This window comes from Ursus americanus, chromosome 3 (assembly GCF_024610735.1).
Source record: "Ursus americanus isolate L20-20 chromosome 3, mUrsAme1.1.p, whole genome shotgun sequence".
Lineage (NCBI taxonomy): Eukaryota > Metazoa > Chordata > Mammalia > Carnivora > Ursidae > Ursus > Ursus americanus.
The window spans coordinates 47,987,454-48,009,923 of NC_142129.1; the positions used below are offsets into that span (position 1 = coordinate 47,987,454).

Genomic DNA, 22,470 nt, shown 5'->3' on the forward strand with positions numbered 1-22,470 from the left:
CCCTCCTTAATTCCCATCACCCATTTCATCCGTCCCCCTATCCACCTCCCCTCTGACAACCAACAGTTTGTTCCCTAGTTAAGAGTCTGTTTCTTGGTTTGCCTATCTTTCTTCCCTCTATGATTGTTTTGTTTCTTAAATTCCACATATGAGTGAAATCATATGGTATTTGTCTTTCTCTGACTTATTTCACTTGGTATAATACCCTCTAGTTCCATCCACGTCGCATGCAACAAATTATTATCAATTATTCATGCAACAAATATTTGTTAGATAGCTGTTTTATGTCAGGCATGGTGCTAGGCACTGGAGATACAGTACCCAATGATAAAACTCATAGTTTGTTAAATAGCTCTATAAAATATTCAGTAAGAAATAGTTTTGGGGGTGCCTGGGTGGCACAGCGGTTAAGCGTCTGCCTTCGGCTCAGGGCGTGATCCCAGCATTATGGGATCGAGCCCCACATCAGGCTCCTCCGCTATGAGCCTGCTTCTTCCTCTCCCACTCCCCCTGCTTGTGTTCCCTCTCTTGCTAGCTCTCTCTATCTCCGTTAAATAAATAAATAAAATCTTTAAAAAAAAAAAAGAAATAGTTTTGGAAAAGTAATCAGAGACTGAAGACAGACTGATAAGAAACAGTGATTAAAGCCAAGTGTAGATGACATATCTAAAAGGACCATACCCAGTGAACAAAATGTGGTTGTAAACACCACCTAAGGAGCATTCTGAAGATGAAAGTGAAATGATCAAGGTCAGGCAGTTTATTAAATGAAGAACCTTTCAAAAAAATGCTCAGGTGGGGGAACTATTGGTATGTTTGGAAGAGGCCAGATTATAGCATATTCACGGCACACAGAGAGAGGGGAATTTGTATTCATGAAAGGATCTAACAAAGAGTTAACAAGAAAGAAGAAAGAAAAAGACTTTTAAAAACAACTGCCGAGCCCCTTTAACATTTAAACCTATTTTTTTTTTTTTTTGCCCCAACAACAACAAAAAAAGACTTTCCAAAGGAAGTGGTGGAAGAAACCCCATTGCTTGAGACATTAAAAACCAGATGGTCCAGAGCCCTAGAAAATATTCACGCGGGATCAATCCTTCACTGGGCGAAAGCAAAGGGACCAGTGCAACTTGTGTTTTGAATCTCTAGCTTAGCAGTGCTATGGAAATAAAGATTTACATTTCCTTGGACTTTTCCTTACTTTCTTAGCTCCCCTTTGTGGTCTCACAGCATTCTGTGTTGACCTCTATTACAGCTGGCCACACAGGAATTGCCTGTTTACTTGGGTGACTCTTCTCCTTGCTCCAAGTTTTGTGAGCTTATCAGGCTTTCTCCCCACCCCTGCAGGAGTGCTGTGTGCCCCGGGTTCTGGAAATGGTCCTTTACAATGCTTTTTGCATTTGCTTCTGCCAGAGCCCCAGGAGTTTCACAATTTTTATGTTAAATTTCTTGGCTTGGGAAAAGCACACTTGAGGATAGTATAAATTTGGATCTCACATTGTACAGTCCTGGGGTTTTGATTTCTCACAGGAAACCCTTCCCCCTCCCCCTCTGACCACCATCATCCAGAGCCCTAGAAAGACAAAAAGCTTCCTTGTGGTTTCCCTGGGTGGTGGGGGTCTTACTTCCAGCTCTCTGCTTCTCATGGGCCCAAGACCATGTCTCGTGTATCTGTGAAGATGTTAAAAATCCAGGCTCAACCCCACCCTGCAAATGGTCATTATTTCCCTTTGAGCAAGTGGGGAGAGACAGGTCTGTTTCAGCTTGGTTGACCATATCACTAGAGGCTGAATTCCTAGTCACAAGTAATTAGTAACTGCAAATACACAACAATAGAGACCTAGCTTAATTATAAGTCCTTGATTTATATACTTAAATTCAAGTCAAATAAACAAAAATTTGAGCATATATTAGGCAGATGTGAGGCGTCTAATATTTTTCTCCTGAGCACTAATGGCCTTTATTCTCTTACTATTAATTGCTTCTTGATATGAAAAATTTTTTGTTGAATTTGTGATGGAAGGATCTTAAATGGCTGCTGATTACTACTTAGAGAAAAAAATGACATTTGTATATACAAAGAATTACTCAAAAGTTATATCAACATAGAGATCCATCCAGACCCAAATGTATGCTCTGGTTTTATAAGTGAAGAATAATACGTATTTGTATTTGAGGTCATGTCAGATGAGGTTAATGTGGTTATATCTTAAAAATGGGGTTGGCATTCCAATCAAATGAAGTTCTTCTAATTTAAATAACATATTTTATTCCCTATGCTGATCAATCATTTTCTCTCCCAGAAAGTCAAGCCAGTTTTTGCACTATTGATTTGCAAAACTTACGTGGCATAAACATTATGTGACAGAAGTTGTTTGTTATTAAGAGAGAGAATATCATCTCCAAGAAACTTGTCATCTGGAAATAGGAAAAATCACACGAAGTAATTTTATTTGTATCATGGCTTTTTCACTGTTGGCTACATTTGTGACAGCCGATTTCATATTAAATATTAACAGTATTTTGTTTGTGCTTGAATGTGCTACAGTAGGAAGTAGATTTTACTCAGAATCTTCCTGGTTAGAAAGTGTATCATTCCAGTTTAATGATACACTTGCAGGCCAGTTACGAAGAACATTTTACATATCCAAGGCAATTAGGCTACCACTTGGGTGTCAAAATTTTGAGGCTTTCTTTACCCTTTGGTCTTACCAGGTTATTTGGTTTTGGAGGTCAGAAGTGGTAAAATATTGGGAATTTCATTTGGTTTATACTAACAGAAACAGCTACAGCTTCTGGGAGATCATGGATATTAATATACATTGTATGATTATAATGAATGACCTATGGAAACAGTTCCTTGTTGTTGGATTTTTGATACAGGAAGCAAACTAGAGTTTGTATTTTTCATTTTCAAGAAGACTGATACAATAAAAAAACATTGATACGTTGAATTTGTGTTTCTTGTACTAGTAGAAGAAGTTTTATTAGTAAATTTGTATGTAATTGCAATGACATCTCCTTAAAAAAAAAGCCTAACTGAATTGTGTTGAATCTTTTGGGTTCGCGAAGTGTGTCTGTGATTTGTGTTGTTTTGATACTACTTTTCAATATATGAAAATACCCAGGAGACAGGCTCCCGCTGAATTTCTGGTCACTATGTCATCAGCGCCATGAGTGTATGTTGTCAGTTGTTTAAACATCGTGAAATCCGCTGTGGGCTGGCAAGAAGCATCTGGGAGCCAGACTTTTCCTGTGGACACACGCCAAGCAGTGTATTATATTTCCTCACGAAAGTGAACTATATTGAGATCATTTTTCTTTTTGAGTTTTTTAGTCCAGGAATTATTTTCTAAAGCTAAGTAAGGATCATAGGATAAAATTGTTTATAACCTGAATTCCAGAGTAGCTGGTTGATAGCTACTCTTATTTAGCTCGAGAAGGTGTAAATAAGTCATGCAATTAAACCACTTTGGGTAGCTAACAGTATTCTCCTAATTACACTGTTCAGGAAAGGTCATATGTCATTTCATGTATTCTCTTTAAATCCATGATTTGCTCTAAGTAAGGGCAATAAACACGGAATGACTCTTTAAGTAAGTACTATAGTTGGACATGTCATTAAATTTATGTGTTTGATTGCATTATTTAATTAGATAGAAAAAACCCCTTAATTGTATTTCAATATACACAATTACAGAATAACCTTTATTTTAACTAAAAATGCCGGGAAAAGTTTGTAAAATGTCATATTTAACTTCAAAAAAAATCACAGTTGTGGTTCTGGGACTGGAAAACAAGAATGCTTTGTCGTACTGGAAAATAAGCTGGGGCTTAGTTTGAGAGCACTGGCACTGCCTAGACTAGAGGTCCCTGAGGTGGCAAGGATTTGTCTTTCCAGAACGGATACATTTACTCCATGTGTAACCCTGGGCCACTGTTGGGTGAGACCTTAAAAAAGTACGATCGGGTTTGCCTGCCATGTACATTAAAAATACCCTGGCCCTTTTACATGAGAGCAGACATTTTGTTTCTGTTGGCCTTATTTCTGGAATCCAAGTAAAAGACACTTTGCAAATGAGAGTTCAACTTCTCTCTTTAGGGAGCCAAAACTGAGCAAGTGTGGTTCCTCACCCCCCCCTTTTTTTTCTTATGTAAGTTTCAGGTGTACAGCTTTATAATTCACAGTACAAAGTAATCACCACGACATGTCTAGTTACCATCCACCATGATATGGTGGACCTCCTTCCCCTCGGTAACCACTAGTCTATTCCCTGTACCTATGAGTTTGTTTTTCTTTATTTTCTTTGTTCTTTTTTTTTTTTTTTAAGATTTTATTTATTTATTTGAGAGAGAGCAGAAGCAGGGGCAACAGTAGAAAGAGAGGGAGAAGCAGACTCCACGCTGAGCAGGGAGCCTGATGTGAGGATTGTGACCTGAGCTGAAGGCAGATGCTTAACTGAGCCACCCGGGCACCCCATTTTTTTGTTTTTTAAAGATTCCACATATAAGTGAAATTATATGGTGTTTGTCTTTCCCTGACTTATTTCACTTACATTATACCTTCAAGGTCCATGTTGTGGCAAATGGCAAGATTTTATTCTTTTTTGCTGCTGAGTAGTATTCCATTGTACAAAATAGACCACCTCTTCTTTACCCATTCATGTATGGATGGACACTGTGGACACTTGGGTTGTTTCCGTATCTTGGCTATTGTAAATAATGCTATAGTGAACATCGGGGTGCATATATCGTTTTGAATTAGTGTTTTTGTATTCTTTGGATAAATACCCAGAAGTGGAATAGCTGCATCATAGAGTAGTTCTACAAGTGTGTTGTTTTTTTCCTAAGCTCAAATTTTTATTCTTATGTACTTCAAAGAACATCAGATACTATTTTGCGGGAACGAACACCAAGACCTCCATCGAATGAGCTCTCTGTGCCTCCCCTCCTCTTCTACCCCCTGCAGCTTCTACCTTGCTTCTGTTGGCAAGTCCTCTCCACAGAAATAAACTAGTTCTAGAGGATCTTTCATTTTCCCGACACTGTGACATTTTATCGTAAATGTGTCTGTGTGTCAAAAAATACCTCTTAACTTAGAATTGAAAATGCCTTAAAAACATAATTCTGAAAGTCCATGCCCAGCCCCGCCTAGGTACATGGAAATTTTTATTTCAGGAGTGCCATTCTTTTGTATTATGTAAAGTGCTTTAATTTGCTGCATTTTTCATGTCTTACTGCAGTCAAATCTGGTGAGAAACTATAGCTATCTCATTCAGGATTAATCAATCTTCTTAGGCCCCTGGGTAGGACGGAAGCTGCTCTCGACTCTGCTTGCTTCTGGGGCTTGGCCTTCCTCTGTTTCTTCATCATATTCAGCCTCTGAGAGGGAGGTGACGGCAGATGATTTTTCCATTTGTAAGCTGCCTTCCAACTGAAAGAAAAATGGAGGGGCGAATGCCAAGCTTTTCACTTTCGGTGGCCATTACAAACACAACTCTTCTCCTGTTGTCCAGCAGGGTACACTATTTTTCAAGGGAGCTATTTTTTTTATACTGTCAGAGTTAGCCAAGTTATTTTGTCATTGGAGAGTGTTTAAAAAAAAAAAGAATGTATGTCAATATGACATCATGAATATTTACTTTCTCATAAGTTACATGTTATGGCAATTGGTTAAAGTGCTGTTAAATTAATTAACAAACACAGGAACAAGTGATCTCTGCAAGGTCTTCCATCGACAGGGAAGAAAAAGCATGGTGCTTCAGAACTTGGGCTCTGGAGGCAGACTGCCTGGCTTCAAATTCTGACGCTGCTTCCTAATGCTGTGTTATGCTGAACAAGTTACTTAAATGCTTCTGTGCCTCCATTTCCTCATCTGCAAAATGGGACTAACAGCATTACCTTCCTCAGAGGGTTGTGAGGATTGTGTGAGATTTATGCACGTAGTGGCTAGCGTGGTGCTTGGTTCGTAGACAGTCCTCTACAATCACTTGATTGGAAATCTTCTCTGCACTGGGCATTATATTGGCCACTTCACCTCATTTTATTCTCACAATAATTCTCTCAAGTACACTTTGTATTTCTGTTTTCCAGATTGAAAATTGAGGTTCAGAGAGTTTAATTAGCTTGCTAAATTTGTACAGCTAGTAAGAGAGTAATAGAAACTTCTAGAATCCACATTTTATTTGCATTTCCATAGTTCCATTATATCTTTTGGGATTGATATGGGACTAATTTCTGCATGACTAATTTCATTGTAATTAATTTCACACTAGAACTATTTAGCGAGGTGCGCCTATATTTTGAAGTTTAAAAGGCAAATGACATTTGAAGATACAATGTCCTAATTAACTTATATTCAAATTATGATAAAACATGTAAACCATTGAACTCTCATGTAAAAGAAAGCCTCAGAAGGTATGCCTCTATGTCAGTGGTTCTCAAAGTGTGGCCCCGGGACCAGCAGCATGGGCTGGAAACTTTTTAGAATTGCACATGCCAAATCTACTGAACCCGAAACTCTGTGGGTGGGGCCCAGCAACCTGGGTTTTAATAAGCCCTCTGAAGTTGGAAAACCACTCCTCTAGGTGAATAGCGCACCATGGTGGGATGCCAGAGATATTGATGTAGTTCATAATATCTAGTCCCAAGCTGGAAGTTACATATCACAGAGGGAGCATGTGGTGGTAATAGAAAAATACAAGTGGGGCTGTTATTTGAGAATTGCCCTATAAATATTAAATATTCAAGACTGTGTGCTCAATCTCTTCCATTCCTTGGATTTAGGGCTTCTAAGCAGGTGGTAACTATTACTTGCAAGCCTAGCCAGTTGAGCACAAAGGGCTGAGAGAGCGAGGATGACTTTCTGCTCACCCTCAGCTTCTTGTGCCTGGGATACACCGAGCCAGGGATCGGGAGGGTTAGGTTTTTTCTCAGTGATTAGCAACGAGGAATCTTCAGCTAAGAGGAGCTGACACTAAGAACATGGAGAGGGAGGCAAAGCACGAAGCAGTCATTACCTCTGCATCTCGTTCTTTCTTCAAGTAGACTTTAAACATGGAGTAGCAGACAAAACAATGGAGGCGAAAGGATATAAGAAGTAAATAAGGAAACTGCTGCCATATCCAGATTTAACTGTGGAAAAAATTAGACAAAAGCAGTTGTCATCTTAGAATCTATCATAGGCAATGAGGAAAAAACTGGCCATCGGCCAGACGTATTTGCTTAGACTTCAGCAAGGCAGATTTCGGAAAATCCAGAGAAAGAATAGGTACAAATGTATGGTATTAAAGACAAATATTTTAAAATATCATTTAATGCCAAATGATCACAATGAGGAAAAGGCAGGAGAGGAACAAAACTATATCAGTGTCTTTGTGCTATAATTTGTCCAATTAATGCAATTTTACAGGGTTATATATCAAGCACTGAAATGGCCCAATACCCAAGAAAAACATGAAAAGAGCTGAGATTTGTAAATTATGCTAGGTGTAACAAAAGGTGTATAATTGCCCTGTGTTTTTGAAATTTATTAGGGGCAGTAATTTCCAAGAAAACAATCAGTTTCTATTTTACTTGCTCCTTTTCTGTCAAGAATTATCCTTCAGCTGATAGACTGGTAGCAGATAACAGAAGCCAAGGATAGGCAAAGAGATTCGAATAGATTACCCAGCTAACCAAAACCCATTTGATTTTCATTCATCAAACATTCCCGGAAAACATTTTTTTTTGTTCCAGCCCCTCTGTTAGGCCTGGTGGGGGAGTTCCCACTGGAAAGAAAAAGAGACAAGTAGACAAATGTTTGTAGTGTTCTATGAGAGCAGTGATAATGGTGGCCTGTACCAAGGCTGGAAGATCACAGAGGGGAGTGCCCAGCCGCCTGGAGGAGTTTGGAGAAAGCACCCTAAATTGGGGGACGTTTGAGCCATGTCTTAAAGATGATTTGGAGTTAAGTTTGCCTTCTGGCTTACGTAAGACTACATCACAAGACAACTTGTAAATGAAGTGATTGAACTACTGTCCCTGATTTTGAAGGAAACATGCGGGAAGAGAGAGATGCTAGAAGTATGAAGTCTAGCAATTAACTCTTCTACTCTTCAGAAGAGTAGAAAGTTGCAGTATCTTAAGTTGGGTGTCCTGGAACAGACTCGGAGACGGTTGCATGTAGAAGACTAATTGGCGAGTGGTCTTGGGAGATACCCTCGTATGAAAGTGAGGAGGGCAGAATTGGGTGGGAGTAGATGACCCACAATGCAGCTGTGACTGAGTCCGCAGCCGAACTCTTGGGGAACTCTGCGTCCGGGATGATTCTTCAAGGTTGTTGTTGAGGCAAAGGGGCATGTCTTTATGTCCCCCACATCAGCTAATTACTGGCTCCTGGCTCCTCTGGGGCAGGGTATAATCTTGAGAGAGGCAATTCCCTGTAGCCGAGAACAGTTCCTAGTGAGGGACACAGCTGTGAGCCAGCAGCAGTCCGGGTCCCAGCAACTGGAGGATGTAGTGTTGGCCCTGAAGAGGACATCTAGGAGGAAAACCACATTATCCATGACCGATGGGTTCTGTAAACCCTAGACAGTGTAGGAACTTTGAAGTGGACTCTAAAGGCATCAAAAAGTCTTCTGTGCTATCTAGAAGATGAAATAATGATTACTAGAACCCATCATGTGTTCAGGGAAATGACAGACATATAACTAGACTTCAGTGAGGCATTTGGCCAGGATTCCCATGAAATCTTTATGGGTATAAACACTATTGGATAACTGACTCTATGGCTGTGCCCATAGGGTGCTGATTAATTTATTTTGTGAATGCCTTAGAGCTTAATTCTCGGTATTGTCATACCATCATATTCATCCATGCCTAGATGAAGATACACAGGCTATGCTCTCAGTAGACTGAAATTATGGATCAAATCTAACAAGATGACATATGATAGGATATCACACTTGCTCCAAAAATCTTATTGCGCAAGTATGAGAAGGGAGACTTGGCTTCACTGCAAATGGGAAAAACACATAGGGATTTTGGTTAACAGCTCAGTATGACTCAACAGTGTAATGAGAGTCAATCCTGAGATTGTGTGCTTTGGGAAAATAAAATAATTATCAAATAGTGTTTTGGGTTAGCAGACTATCATGTTTTTCATGTTGTGGATTAACCAGTGTTCAGATATTTCACTAAAAATGATCTTGCCATTGGCAACAATATGGATGGATCTAGAGGGTATAATGCTAAGTGAAATAAGTCAGAGAAAGACATACCATATGATTTCACTTGTAGGTGGAACTTAAGAAACAAAACAAATGAGCAAAGGAGATAAAAGAGCAAGAGAGAGAGGGAGAGAGGCAAACCAAGAAACAGACTCTTAATTTTAGTGAACAAACTGATGGTTACCAGAGGGCAGGTGGGTGGGAGATGGGTTAAATAGGTGACGGGGACTAAGGAGGGCACTTGTGATGAGCACGGGTGTTGTATGGAAGTGTTGAATCATTATATTGTCCATCTGAAACTAATATTACACTGTATGTTAACTGGAATTTGAATAATAACTTAAAAAGAAAACACCAGGGCAGTTTTCCCAAACGTTTTGGGTCTCAGGAGACCTTTACAATTTTTAAAATTACTGAGGACCCCACAAAGCTTTATTTATGTGGGTTATGCCTCTCAATATTTACTATATTAGAAATTAAAACTGAGAAATATCAAAATGTTTATTAATGAATTAAAAAATCACGATGATAAACCCATTACATGTGAGCATAAAATATTTTCAGGAAAAATCACTATATTTTCCCCAACATATCAGTGAAAAGAGAGGCATGGTTTACATTTTGGCAGATCTCTTGAATGTCTGTTTTAATAGACATCATTTAGACTCTCAAACCCGTGTCTGCATTCACTCTGTTGTGATACGTCGGTTTGGTGTAAGTACAGTCAGCATATGGAGAAACCCAGCCTCATACAGATCTCCAGTAGGAAATCGGAAGTGTTTTAATAGTCTCAGGAGGTAATTGTAGATATTCTTCTTTGATGCTGTACCCAAACTGGACAAGTAGGAGTTAAATGTTAGTGGCAGGCCGGAATCCAAAACCGTATCAATGAACTTACCATACTTCGTTACATTAAAATTCACGGGGCTGTCTTGTACTTTGAATGGATCTCTTACTGTGCATGTTTTTGTAACATCATGGCTTGGTCATTGGGAAAATATTGGTTCACCGCATTATGCAGAACTTCCAAATATTGGCCAAAAAATGGCAAAATTTTAAAAAACTACATTCATTAATATCACTACCAATCTCATTAGAAAAGTCTTGAAATACTGGGGAGTGGTCAAGCTCACAATGGCAGGTCTAAGTTTCGTAAAACTCTGATTTTTGCTTGACAGCTCGTATTTTATCATGGCAATAAACACCAGTTATTTTCTTTGAAATAACAAGCTCACTTCGTTCATTTCTGAGGAAATATCTGCCACATTCCCAAGTCTGAGTAACCAGTTTGCCTGTCACTCATTCTTTCAAGTGGAAATGGTGTTCCGCGGAAAAAAAGCAGCTAGTTCAGCATGCCGCTCAATCTCTTGCACATCTGGAAATGCAGAAGTGTGCTTCATGCATTCTTCTGATTTTGTCACACAGAATATTAAAAAGACATGCTCTCGGGATTGATATTACGTGGAAATAATGTGCACTGCTTCCTCACGGACGTTCGTCGGTGAAGCTGGCTTGTTTGTTTTTAATGCTCGTGCAGGGCAGTGCAGGAGACAGGGACAGTTTGGTGCCACTACCGTGATTGATGCTGAGATGTCAGCAGTTTACCCATCATTGCTCTGTAGCATCAGTGCCAATGTTAACACAATGAAAAAGGCAACCGTCTTCATTTTAGTATGAAAATAGTTTTGACCTCACAGACTCTCCACCTCCCAGACGAGTCTTGAAACCACTGTTGCTACAAGGGATATGGAACCAAGAAGTCTAACGGGTGGTGGTTCCTCTTCCGTCCCGCGCTTTTTCTTTCCTGGGTTCGAGAAAAGGACAGTAAGGTGCACTGCGCGGGAAGAGGGTGTGTGTATTTGCATAAGCAGAGGACACAGAGCCAAAGCCTGGGACACATGAGCTCTGCATCCGTCTATCTGCTTTTTTCCTAAGGTTAGAGCAGAGTAGATCCTTATAAAACAGCCAAGTTGGAATGAAATGATCTTAACGCCACCCTATTTATCATTAGATAGTATTTTTTTTTTTACAGAATAAAATTTAAGCCAAAATCAAAGTTGAGATGAAATAGTTTATTTTCTAAAAAAGGATTCAAATCAGGTTATAATAAAATACAAATACATTTGGGTGTAGAAACATGGGGGGGATAATGAAATACATAACTATTGGGATATTCTTATTAAAAATGAGAATGAAGAAAAATCAGAAACTGAGTGAAGGCGGTCTTGGAGAAGATGTTAATAGTGTTAATAGTGGTTATGAAAAAGTCCTGGATGATTTAAAAATATGTGTCTATTTTGCTTATCTCAATTGTCTGACTTCCAGCAATGAACAGATATTGCTTTTGTAGCAAGAATAGTAGAAAAAAGTTTATTTAAATTAAAAAACAGAACTATTATTAACAGCAAACTATAATCGTACCAGAAACCCAGAGCCAGATTGAGGTTACTGTAACTGAGAAATAATTTGACATTCCTGGGTTGAAAGAATTGTAATAGTGCAGAATTTATTGTAAATGTTCATTAAAAAGCTAAGAGTTTGAGCTTTATGGAGTAGTTGGGGGAGTTTTATATCGTGGCATGTTGTGAATATAATACACTGGGACAAGGAAGAGGCCCATTTCATTGTTTGCTTACGTCTCGCACTCTCTGGGAGTAGAATCATTTCCTGACTCACAGTCACTTCTGACGGACAGAATCTGGCCTATTAAAACCGTATTTTTAACCCGTGTGCTTTCTTTGCTTGCCTTTCGTTGCCTGTGGATTATCAAGTCGTGTAAGACTGCTCTCGAATAGAGAGGGACCTCTGGAGCAGCGGCGACTTTTCCAGAAATGTCTGCAGTGCGTGTTGCGTAGACGGCAGTGCAGAGAGAGAAGAGCCGAGTGCCCTTCATTGAGCACATGACCTTGGCCCCGTCATTCGGCACCGCGAGTCTGGTTCCCTGTTAATGAAGGAAGGAAACGGAACTAGAGTCTAGCTAAGGTTTTTCCCCCAAAGATTTTCTCCAGATTCTGTCAAATGAGATTCTTGCTTGAATTTGAGTTTTTCCCCCCCAGCATCCCAACCATGATGTTAGCAAGTTGAATGTCTGTGAAAATTTATTATTTTTGTGTTTTCAGATTTGCATATAAATTATTAACTTTAAAACAGTACAGAAATATACTCTAATCTTCATGGCGTTTATTTTTGCTTTTGAAATACACTGATAACCTTTTCCTATCAAACCCTGGAAGAATAAAATGTCAAGGTTGAAAATTAGATCATATGATTGACTAACGATTGCTTATTTGGCTGCCTTTGATATCACGTTAACCTTCTGGGTTGCCAAATTCATAAGTGGCAGTAGAACACCTAGCCCCTAAGGTAATGACCTTGCTACTGCATGCTAATTGTGCGTTGTTTTTTCCCCTGAGAAATCTGATCGTCATCGTCCTGCCCAAATCCCGCTCGGAGTGCTATGGGGTAGACATTAGTCTTTGTACTTTACAAAGATGAGAATTACAGTCTCAAGGTGACATGAGTAACTAGAACTTTAACAGTAGGCCCCAGTGTGCCTCAATATCCAGGAGAGTAAACACGACTCTGAATGTGCCATTTCAGTTGTCTTTATCTTCTGGTTCTTCTTGAAGTTTCACATAATACTAAAAGGCACATGCTTCTGTCTTTGTAAAAATATATCCTTTATTGCTGTAAAATATATGTCAGTCTATTAAATAGAAAAATCCTTTAGAAGTGTCATATTTTAACTTACCAGTGGTCCAGGATTTATTGGCCCCGAAGGAACTCACTTTTCACATCGTCCTGGTTTGAATTCCTTGCCCAGACCTCTTCGACTCTTCCACTTGACTCCCCCCTACTGCTGGCTTGGGGGCTTGGTCCAGGTCCTGAGCAAGAAGAGGGGCGGAGGTGCCTTTGTGTGAATCCTCCCTGCATTTCTCGCTGTTTGACACCGTACTGCTGGGACTGGCCGCAGGGGTCTTCCTTTCCCCATCACGTCTGTCCCATCTTCTTCCAGCCGGGGACATTTTGCTTGCAGCACCCTGGCACCCAAGCCCCTGGAGAAACGTGCAGGACAGTGTGTTGCTCTGGAATGCAGGCGAACTTCTTTGTTTACAAAAAGACTCACCGTAACTGTCTGTATTTAAACATGTTTTTCTTGTTGAAATTCAATGAGAAAGAAAAGCTGGCTGGCCTAGAAAGAATGATGAAATAGTATTTCATAATAAAATAATTGTAATATTATTTGAAATAACTGAAATATTATTTCAATTATGAGTTGCATTGGAGACCTTTACAGAGTATCAGGTACTGTGTGCTGGCTTCCGGGCCCTTGAGGGTGTGGACATGAGAGGTGGGGAAGGAGAGCTGGGAGAGCAGAAAGGAGGTGTGTGTTGGGGGATCCCGACTTGAAATTCTGTTTCTAAATCATCACTGCAAGGATAGCTTACCTTACGATGTCCTTCGCATACAATGCTATGGTGGAGTAGAAACTGCCCACTTTTGTGAAAATGTTTTCCAAGTCCACAAACAGACGATATTCAAGTGAAACTTTAAAAAACAATCCATCTGTAAACTGAAGAGAAGGTGGAGAGAAGTCACACATGCTGGGGTTTCAGTCCCTGTTCTAACGACTTGTGTGGACCTGGGTTCTTCAAGCTCTGTAAGTTTCATTTCTGCATCCATAAAATGATGGTAAAAATACCTGTTATTACCTCATAGAATTGTTATGAGGATTTAGTTACCTAATGGATATAAATGCATAAGCATGAACATTTAAGCAATAAATATTAACTTTTCTTGAGACAAACATAGTCTCGTGAGCAAATGAAATCAGGGCAGGTAGAGATCTACACCCAGTCTTTATTTCAGAGCATAGCTTTTGATTCTGTGCTTTATGTCTCTTAAAATACATTGTAATTCAGCAGAGCTGTTTTCTGAAGGTACTTAGAAAGGTAATCATTGTGTGTGAGTAAAAGATTTTCTCATGCTGTCCTCTTCTCCCTGGAAGACAAGATAAGATCAGTTTTCAGCCTCTCTGCGAACGTCACACACCCTGTTTTGGTGCTAACAAATTGTCGTTAGCCTTTTTCAAGCAATGTCAGCTGTACGTGTCATTCGCTTATCACTTTTCTCTTTTGGTTATTTTGTCCTTAAACAAAGAACATTAGTAAGCAAGAAATAGCCATTTTGTAAAAACTGCATAGCTAGACAGATCTGTGATCCTTATTAGGGTAATAATCCATCTGTTATGGAACTTGGATCAATTTGTAAATTAAATTGATTAATCTAGCAGGGAAAAAAAAAGGTCTTGACTTTTCCCACATAAGCATTTCCTCAAATGGTAGTCATCCTAAAAAGATTTGGGAAGACTCAGATCTCTGGTATTCTTTCTTTCTCTGCTCAACTCAGAAGGAAGGCCAAACATCTTCTGAAAAGGGGAGCGAGAGTAGAGTTCAGCTTTTGGATTCCTTGGGATCTGACTGTTCCTGGAACTTCCATATTTTTGACTGGCTATAATGTTGAAACCTTCTGACGATGACCAGAATATTTCTAATACTCACGATTAGTTTAGTAAATGCGTGACTGTGTTTGAATTATCTTCTGCAGTTAGTTTACTGTTATTTTCATCTTGTCTGATCAACAAAATCTTCTGATGATTCTCCTAACAATGTGTGATTGGAATAATAACTTCACATGTTGAAGAGTTTTGTGCTGCAGCTGAGACGCATGTAAATACAAGCTGCTTATTTGCAAGAAGCTTCCAGATTTGCAATATGATTGCTATGGAAACCACATAATGAAAACCTTATAACCATCTGTGTGGTTTGATGGATTTTACCGCATAGCTGAGCTGTTTTTGTTTACTGTTATTAAAATGTTGAATGGAATATATTAACCCACAAACATTGACTATTTGAGGTATTAATTAGTATTGTATAATGACATTGTGACTCAACACCAAAATAAAATATGTTTAATAATAAACCTAAATAAAACAACATGTGTGTATATTTCTAATATATTGTGGAGGTGATTATTGCCTAGAATTTTCATTTGTCCTTATGTATTTTTGGAGTGGTGTGGAGAGTTTTTCTTTGTTAGTAGATGAACATAGTAGGATTTATTCTCATGATTTTGAATCCATTTGTTCACTCCATATTTATTGATCATCTCCCTTGTACCAGATTGTATTCAAGATTCAGTCTGAGTTTTTCCCCCTAAGATTAAAACACACACACACAGACATACACACACACACACACACACAAACACACACACACCAAATTTGACTGTGTTTTCTTTTATATGGAAGCTGTTTGTATTGTTAGCCCGAGATAAAATGAGTTGTTCGAATATTGTTAAGAAAAACTGATGTATGAAATGCAGAAGGCTTTGACCTAAAAATAGGCTGGAAATGGAGAAAGGAGGTTTTTCAAATGAGTGTTTCCTCTTCTAAAATACTGCTTGTTCAGAATCTCACATGGATTTCAATTTGGATACTTCTCAGTAAATATTGATACTTCAGTAAACATTTTAATATCATTATTCTGGTAATTTAAGAATACACTGTGTACATTATAGGCACTTAAATTTTAGTAAAATAAGAATAAAGTCATAGTAATAAATTCTTCTAAGTTCATTGTTTACTTTGCCAAGAGTGGAGTTTTCCTTTTTTTTTTTTTAAAGATTTTATTTATTTATTTATTTGACAGAGATAGAGACAGCCAGCGAGAGAGGGAACACAAGCAGGGGGAGTGGGAGAGGAAGAAGCAGGCTCCCAGCAGAGGAGCCTGATGTGGGGCTCGATCCCAGAACGCCGGGATCACGCCCTGAGCCGAAGGCAGACGCTTAACGACTGCGCCACCCAGGCGCCCCAAGAGTGGAGTTTTCCATTCAATTACTGTAATAAGTTTTTGTGATTATCTTGACACTAACTTTGGGTGGTGAGTCTATATCCAGTCGTGTCTTCTTAAGAGCCAAAATTCGTGCTCCCTATATTGTTGTGGTCATGGCCTTTGACTTGAGGGCAAGCGCCCTTCACTATTTTTGAATTTACTCCTTACTGTCAGATTTGTGACCCAGTCGGAGGAGAGGGAGGAGCTAGGGAAAGAGAAAGTGTGAAAAGTAAGGTAGGTTTTCTCCTTTAAAAAAAGTTAACCATCTGTAGGATAAGTAGGTTGGACCAAATGACTGTAAATGTCCCTCATAGCTTCAAAATTTGTATGAAAACATCCTATTAACTCATACATGATAACTAGTCCTTGCGGTTTGGTGTAAGTGAGATAACTTGTTGAAAAGGAAAAAGACAGGATTTAGTATTAGATTTTTATTAGGTCTTCCTGTATTAATTACTATTTGACTGAACTATATTAAATTGCCAACATTAGGGTCAACTTAATATGTATAAAGTGCCAAGTATTTCCAGCTGTTCCTTTTTTTGGAGCTTTCATTATTTTGTTTGAATTGAGTTACAGAAATTCAAAACAGTTCTTGGTTTGTTTTATAAGTACAGTAACTCTCAAACTGGATTTAAATGTCGAATTTTATTAATCACCACTTCAAAGTTTGCATGAGACTTCTAATTTTGCATCTGTACTCCTGACCTCTCTACCAAACTTTCCAGTTGCCTCTGGACATTTCCCCTGGGTTGCCTCGCCAGTACATTAAATCTCTCACATCAGAGGGGCATCTGGGTGGCACAGTTGGTTAAGCTTCTGACTCTTGTTTTCAGCTCAGGTCATGATCTCAGGGTTGTGGGATGGAGTCCTGCGTTGGGCTCTGCGCTCAGTGAGGAGTCTGCTTGACATTCTCTCTCTCCCTCCACCCCTCCCTGCCTCGAATAAATAAATTTAAATCTCTTACATCAGAAACACAGCTCCTGTGTTCCCTCAGCAATATAGCTTATCACGGCTGTTCTTTTCTCAGGAATGATGTTCTCATTTCTCTGTTAACTAAGCTCAAACGATTGCTCTTCCTCCCTTAGCCTTCCACGTCCAGGCAGGCACAAAGTTTATCAAATTCGAGTTCCTTTCCCTCTCGTAACTGGCTCCTTTCCATTTCCTCTGCTGCTTCAGTTCAGGACTTCCTTCCCCTTTAGCCAGACTCTGAGTGGTCTCTCTCCCCACACCCTCCTTCAGGCTCTCTGGGACAATGGGATCAGATGACCATTCCTCAAGCATAGTTTTTGGTCCTGCCCTTTCTCTGCTCAAACATCTTCTGGGCTCTTATTGCCACCAAATAAAAGGCTAAAGTCCACAGCCGGGTGTTTATGGCCCTTCAACAGCTGGCCCAAACCACCAGCATTATCTCCCATCCTGTTCTTCCCCTTTGAGTACTGCATTCTTTAGCCAAATGGGTATTACTGTGCTTTTTCTTTTGCTTATTAGGACTGTCCCTCTGTCTAGAAATTTCCTCCTTCCCATCTCTCTCTATTCAGATTTTCTCCATCCCTCAGAGCCTTCATGGTGTCCCCCCTTGGGTGGTTTCCTCTCTGCGATCCTTCTGAACCTTGTGCCTCCCATGTCAGGTTCTATGCTCCTTAGACACTGTCTTCTGTCGCCTGTAGGCTGTCAGCTTCCTGAGGGCAGAAGCTCCCTACTGTCTTTGCCTCCCTGGCAGAACCTCTCTCTTACAGGTAGCTAATATCTGATGAAGATTTATCGGTTGAATTAATTAATAGTCATAATGGCTATATTTATATATTTTGAATATTTTACTTTAAAGTTTTTGATTTTTCTTGAAAGTATTCTTTCTGAACTCCATTTTTCTTGAGCATGCCATTTTGTTCATAGGTCGTGCCTTAAATATTTCTAAAGTGTATATAAAGTGTTTCTTTAATGTAAAATAATTAAATATAGTCTATTGACTCTGTTTAAAACTCTTCTCATTTAATCATCTCCCATTTCTTTCTTTAACTGGGGGGAATGAATGGGATAGGGGAGTGTGGAAATAACAAGCATAGGGCCCTGAATATGTTGCAGCATAAAGAACACGGACTCCATGATCACAAGCCTGAGCTTGAATCACAAACAGAGATGTTTCTTTACTTTTCTGAGTCTCAGTTTGCTCATCTGTAAAGGAGGATTTAAAATGGTCTGTGAAGCCTTAACATCTGCGATAGCTTGTGGCACATAGTAGACCCTCAGTAGCATTTGGGGGGAATTGCCTTGCAGGGTGAGGGTCCTTCTAGTCTTCTCCTGTGAAGATCAAGGGGGAGCGCATGCAGCATCTGATACTCAAGGAATGATTTATAGGTTAACCGTATTTCATATCACACATTTTCCCTTGGCCCCACCGATGTTTTAGGGACCATGGTTTTATCTGTGGTCCTCCTGCCACAGTGTAATGTGGGTCTGTCCATACAGTGCTGGGTGTTCCTTCCCCAGATTTCAGGGCCGGTCTGGATTTAGGAGTGTTCCAGATGTGTTTCTAGAAGTACTTAAAGCATGTGCGGCATTAGTATGTATCTTCAATTTTATCAAGCCAACTGGTAGGGTTGCTATTCGGAAATAGCTAGAGGTTTGTTTGTTCAGCTTTCAGTTATTGAGGAAGGAATGTGAATGCTGAGTGGTTTCATTCTTTGAGAGGGAATATTTATACGTTCTGAACTTTCAGTTTTGCTCGTAAGATGGGGTGAGTACTGTGATTTCTGAGGACACCCTTCAGCGTGCCATCTCTCTTTGTTCACAGAAGAGGAAGAGGAGAGCACTCCTGAGAAAGTGGAGGAGCAGAGGAAGATGAGTCAGGAGAGTGTTCATCCCACCACAGGTAATGACTGGTGTGGCTTCCTGGGGAAGCTTCTTCTGGTTTAGTTCACTTTCCCTTCAGTCACTTTCCTACCGCTGGAACGATGTTTACACAACTCCCCGAAGTTGGCTGGTTCGATCTGGATATCTTATGGCCGATAAGCTGCTTTGTCCCACTTAGGATGCATGGAAACCACTTGAGAAGGATTTATAAAGTAAGCCAATTTATACAAGGTATTCCTTCCTGAATTACTTTGTAATGACTCAATTAGCTTTCATTTCTGCACAAAGGAGATTTAGTTGCATAAATTAGCTTATCATCATTGAGGAAGTGTCACTGCTAAAGGACAGTTTATAGATACGACATGCAGTTGCTGTCAAACCTATAAGAATGTAATATAGACATCTGTGTATACTTTGTGCTTGAGCAGAACAGACTTCTGCCATTCAGAGACTAACAGGGGACAACAAGTTGCCCAGGGGACTGGCAATGTAGACATCTCTGAAAAGGTCAACTTGACACAGGCTCTGACAATCGACCCACAGCTCTGTCTTCTTTGATAAAAATCAGATAAACTTAAGACCGCTAATTGATCTGCAGCCTGTTTAAATGTTGGCCATGCATATCTTCATTGCATATGATTAACACAGAAAGCAAATGAATTGGGTAAGAAATGCCAGAGTCCGGTGACAGCAGTTTAAAAATTGGAAAAGGCCACTGATGGCCTAGAAGGCTAGGAAGGATATTCCCCTTATCCATTTCCACTTGGCACATGGCCCCAAGAACTAATTATGACTGAGACTGGAAAAATAACTATACATGCTATGTTGAAAATCACATGATATGGGCAACTTTTTTTTTTTTTTTTTTTTTGTGGTTGTTATTTCCAAATAGCAGGAGATAAACCATATCTGTAGTGCAAGCATGAGGTTAGCTTTGATAAACCAGCAATTACTTTACACGGGAAGAAGAGAGGGAATGCCTTCTTATCGGGCCTTTTACACCTCTTCACAGCCGCATGTCAGCTGGGGCAAGGTCTGCCATATCATCCCATGTCCTGCAAAGAGCTGGAGTTGAGGGTCACCTTCCCTTCTCTGATACGTTCATACATCACTCTTTCCAGCTGTCAGAGGCTGGGCGGACGGGAAATGTGTGTTCAGGAAGTAGCTTTCCCGAGTCCTTCCTACCGTGACACGTGGAAAGGAAACAGAGGCCTGATTTCCGGACCCGGACAGGAAGGCAGGAGCAGGTTGCTGCAGGAGGTTTTGGTTCGCTTTTTTCAGAAAGGAAGTGAGGACGACGGCATTGGATGTGAGCACCGGGGTCGCATAAACTGCAGCTATAAAGCGTTAAGGCTGAGCGTAGCCTTGAGGACGCTACCGAGTAGTGTTTAAGGTTGCGTGTTTTATTATGTATCGTAAAGCTTCTGCCAAAAGCCTGGAGGTTTTTGTTTTTCTAAATCTCGACGCAGGTGTAGAAGGTAGACACATACAGATATTCCTTCCATAAACGTAAGCATTTTGGCTGAAAGCAATTGTATTTTTCAAAAACCCTTTTAGAGTAACTCTCTCCCAAATTTTTGCCTTTGAGGGAAAGAAGAAAAAAGTCAGTTTTTCTTCAAAGGAATGCAGTAAGTAGATTTAGCTTTCCATGCAATAGCCATAAAGCACTGCAATAATTCTTATCTTTAGTGACATGAAATTCTTTTCAAGCAACAGTTTTAATGCTTTTGCATCTCAGTGACCTTTGCTCTGTCTGGGCTGTCAAAGATGTAACACTAGAAGTTTGTTTGCTGTGCGGGGCAGTGAGTTGACAAGGGTATTGCTATCTTGCTGAGTATCACAAGACGTGAACTTCTAACCTTACTCAAGAATGTTATATATTTTTCACGTTGACCGATTTTACTTAAAAAGAAAAAAATTCAGACGAATGTAAAATACGTAAACAAAAACATAATCTTGTATTTCTTATAAGTTCTTTCATGTTCAAGCTTACATGTCTTGCATGGATTTATGATTTATACACAAAATAAAGATTCCATTTGACTTATTTGCTCGCTGTGGATTATGCTTATCTTTCTGAAATGCTTTTTCAACCTCCAAGACCACTCAGGAAGAGATTCTCCATTATCTTATTACTGAATGGTTCAGTCCTTGTCATCATATTTTTAAAATCTTTTGTTTTTTGCAAAAGTATCTCTGATTAGTTTAGCTTATATTTTCCTAACAGTTCTGTTACTGCCCAATGATCTGTTTTTGTATGTTTTCAAAAGCAGGAGCAAATGCATTGTTGAAATCCTTCACAGGCTGGCTAATTTAGAATGGTTGTTTTTTCTTTCTTCCCCTTCTTTTTTAACCATTCACGCCTCCCAGGACAAGAAATGTAATGAGGTGGGGTTTTTTAATTTTGAAACCATACATCATGACGTGAGAAGGTTAATCCACGCAGTGATGACAACTAAACAGACTTATTTGTATTCAGAACGTATGCTTCTCTGCGGTTTACACGTTATGCTCCATACCATTTTTGTGTTGTTTTTTAAAAACATTAATTTGACGTGGATTATTTTTCAGTGGATAGGCGAACGATGCTAACTTTTGTGAACTCACTGTGCTTCTGAGGCTGTAGCCATGAGTCATTTTTTTGGGTACGGTCAGCCACCCTTAAAATTTTTAAATTTGATATTGTAAAAAGTAAACCAGAGAGAAGCTTGCTGCTCTCAAAGGAATAAGATAATTCCTAATTTTTGTATCTAGAATTCCTACCCAGAATTTTAACGTTATTTCCCCGAGGAGACCAAGGCTAATAAATCTATACTGTCAGGTTTTCTCTCTAGTCGTGGATCTTCTGCTTTATGTAACTAGTATTGCATTCTGAAATAGACAGAATAGTAAATTGTGTGTACATAGAGTCGTGCGACATAAACAACTTATTATGCTTTAACAGAGCTCACATATGGGACACAGAAATGAGGTTGGTCTTTGGGTAACATCATCATCGAGATTATAGAAAGCACAGTCGAAAGGCATCTTTTTCCCAGGATTGCCAAATCGCTAGCGCTGTTGCCTCTTTACAGCAGTGAGATTTAATGAAATGCTCATGAGGCACGTCTAGGGAGAGATGCATCTTGCACACGGTGGGGGTCTCCCTTCCCCTCATGTGCTCCTGTGACTCCCATTAGTGTTAATGGGAGTTTCACCAAGCGCATCGAGGGGAAGAGAGACCCCAAAGTGATAAGGATTATGTGGCAGAAATCACCATATACTTTTTCTTTCCTTCTTTCTTCCCCCACCTCTTGAAAATCCATTGAATGAAAAACTGTTGGGAGAGAATCTGAAAAAGGAGGGGCAGGCGGCAGGCTGGACAGCTGGGGACGCACTGGGACGCTCGCGCTCAGCCAAAACCTCTCTAGTTTTAGCCCAAGTTTTGTTTCTTTAACCTTTTTGGATCAAGCCTCAGGCTAAGCAGCATGGGGAACACACAGGAGCCTCGACTGGGGAAACCAGCTATTTAG

General features: G+C 39.7%; 1 protein-coding gene across 3 annotated transcripts in view; it reads left to right on the forward strand.

Annotated features, from left to right (window-relative positions):
* The window catches only part of SKAP2 (src kinase associated phosphoprotein 2), a 166,009-nt gene that overhangs the window by 125,459 nt on the left and 18,080 nt on the right, over positions 1-22,470 (forward strand). For 2 of the 3 annotated variants that reach the window (XM_045792989.2, XM_045792990.2), the window contains exon 10: positions 18,900-18,977. In XM_045792989.2, coding sequence (XP_045648945.1) covers positions 18,900-18,977 — 78 coding nt within the window. Of the gene's footprint in view, positions 1-1,001; positions 4,313-18,899; positions 18,978-22,470 lie in introns of those variants that run through there. The other variant, XM_045792992.2, reaches the window with a different exon arrangement.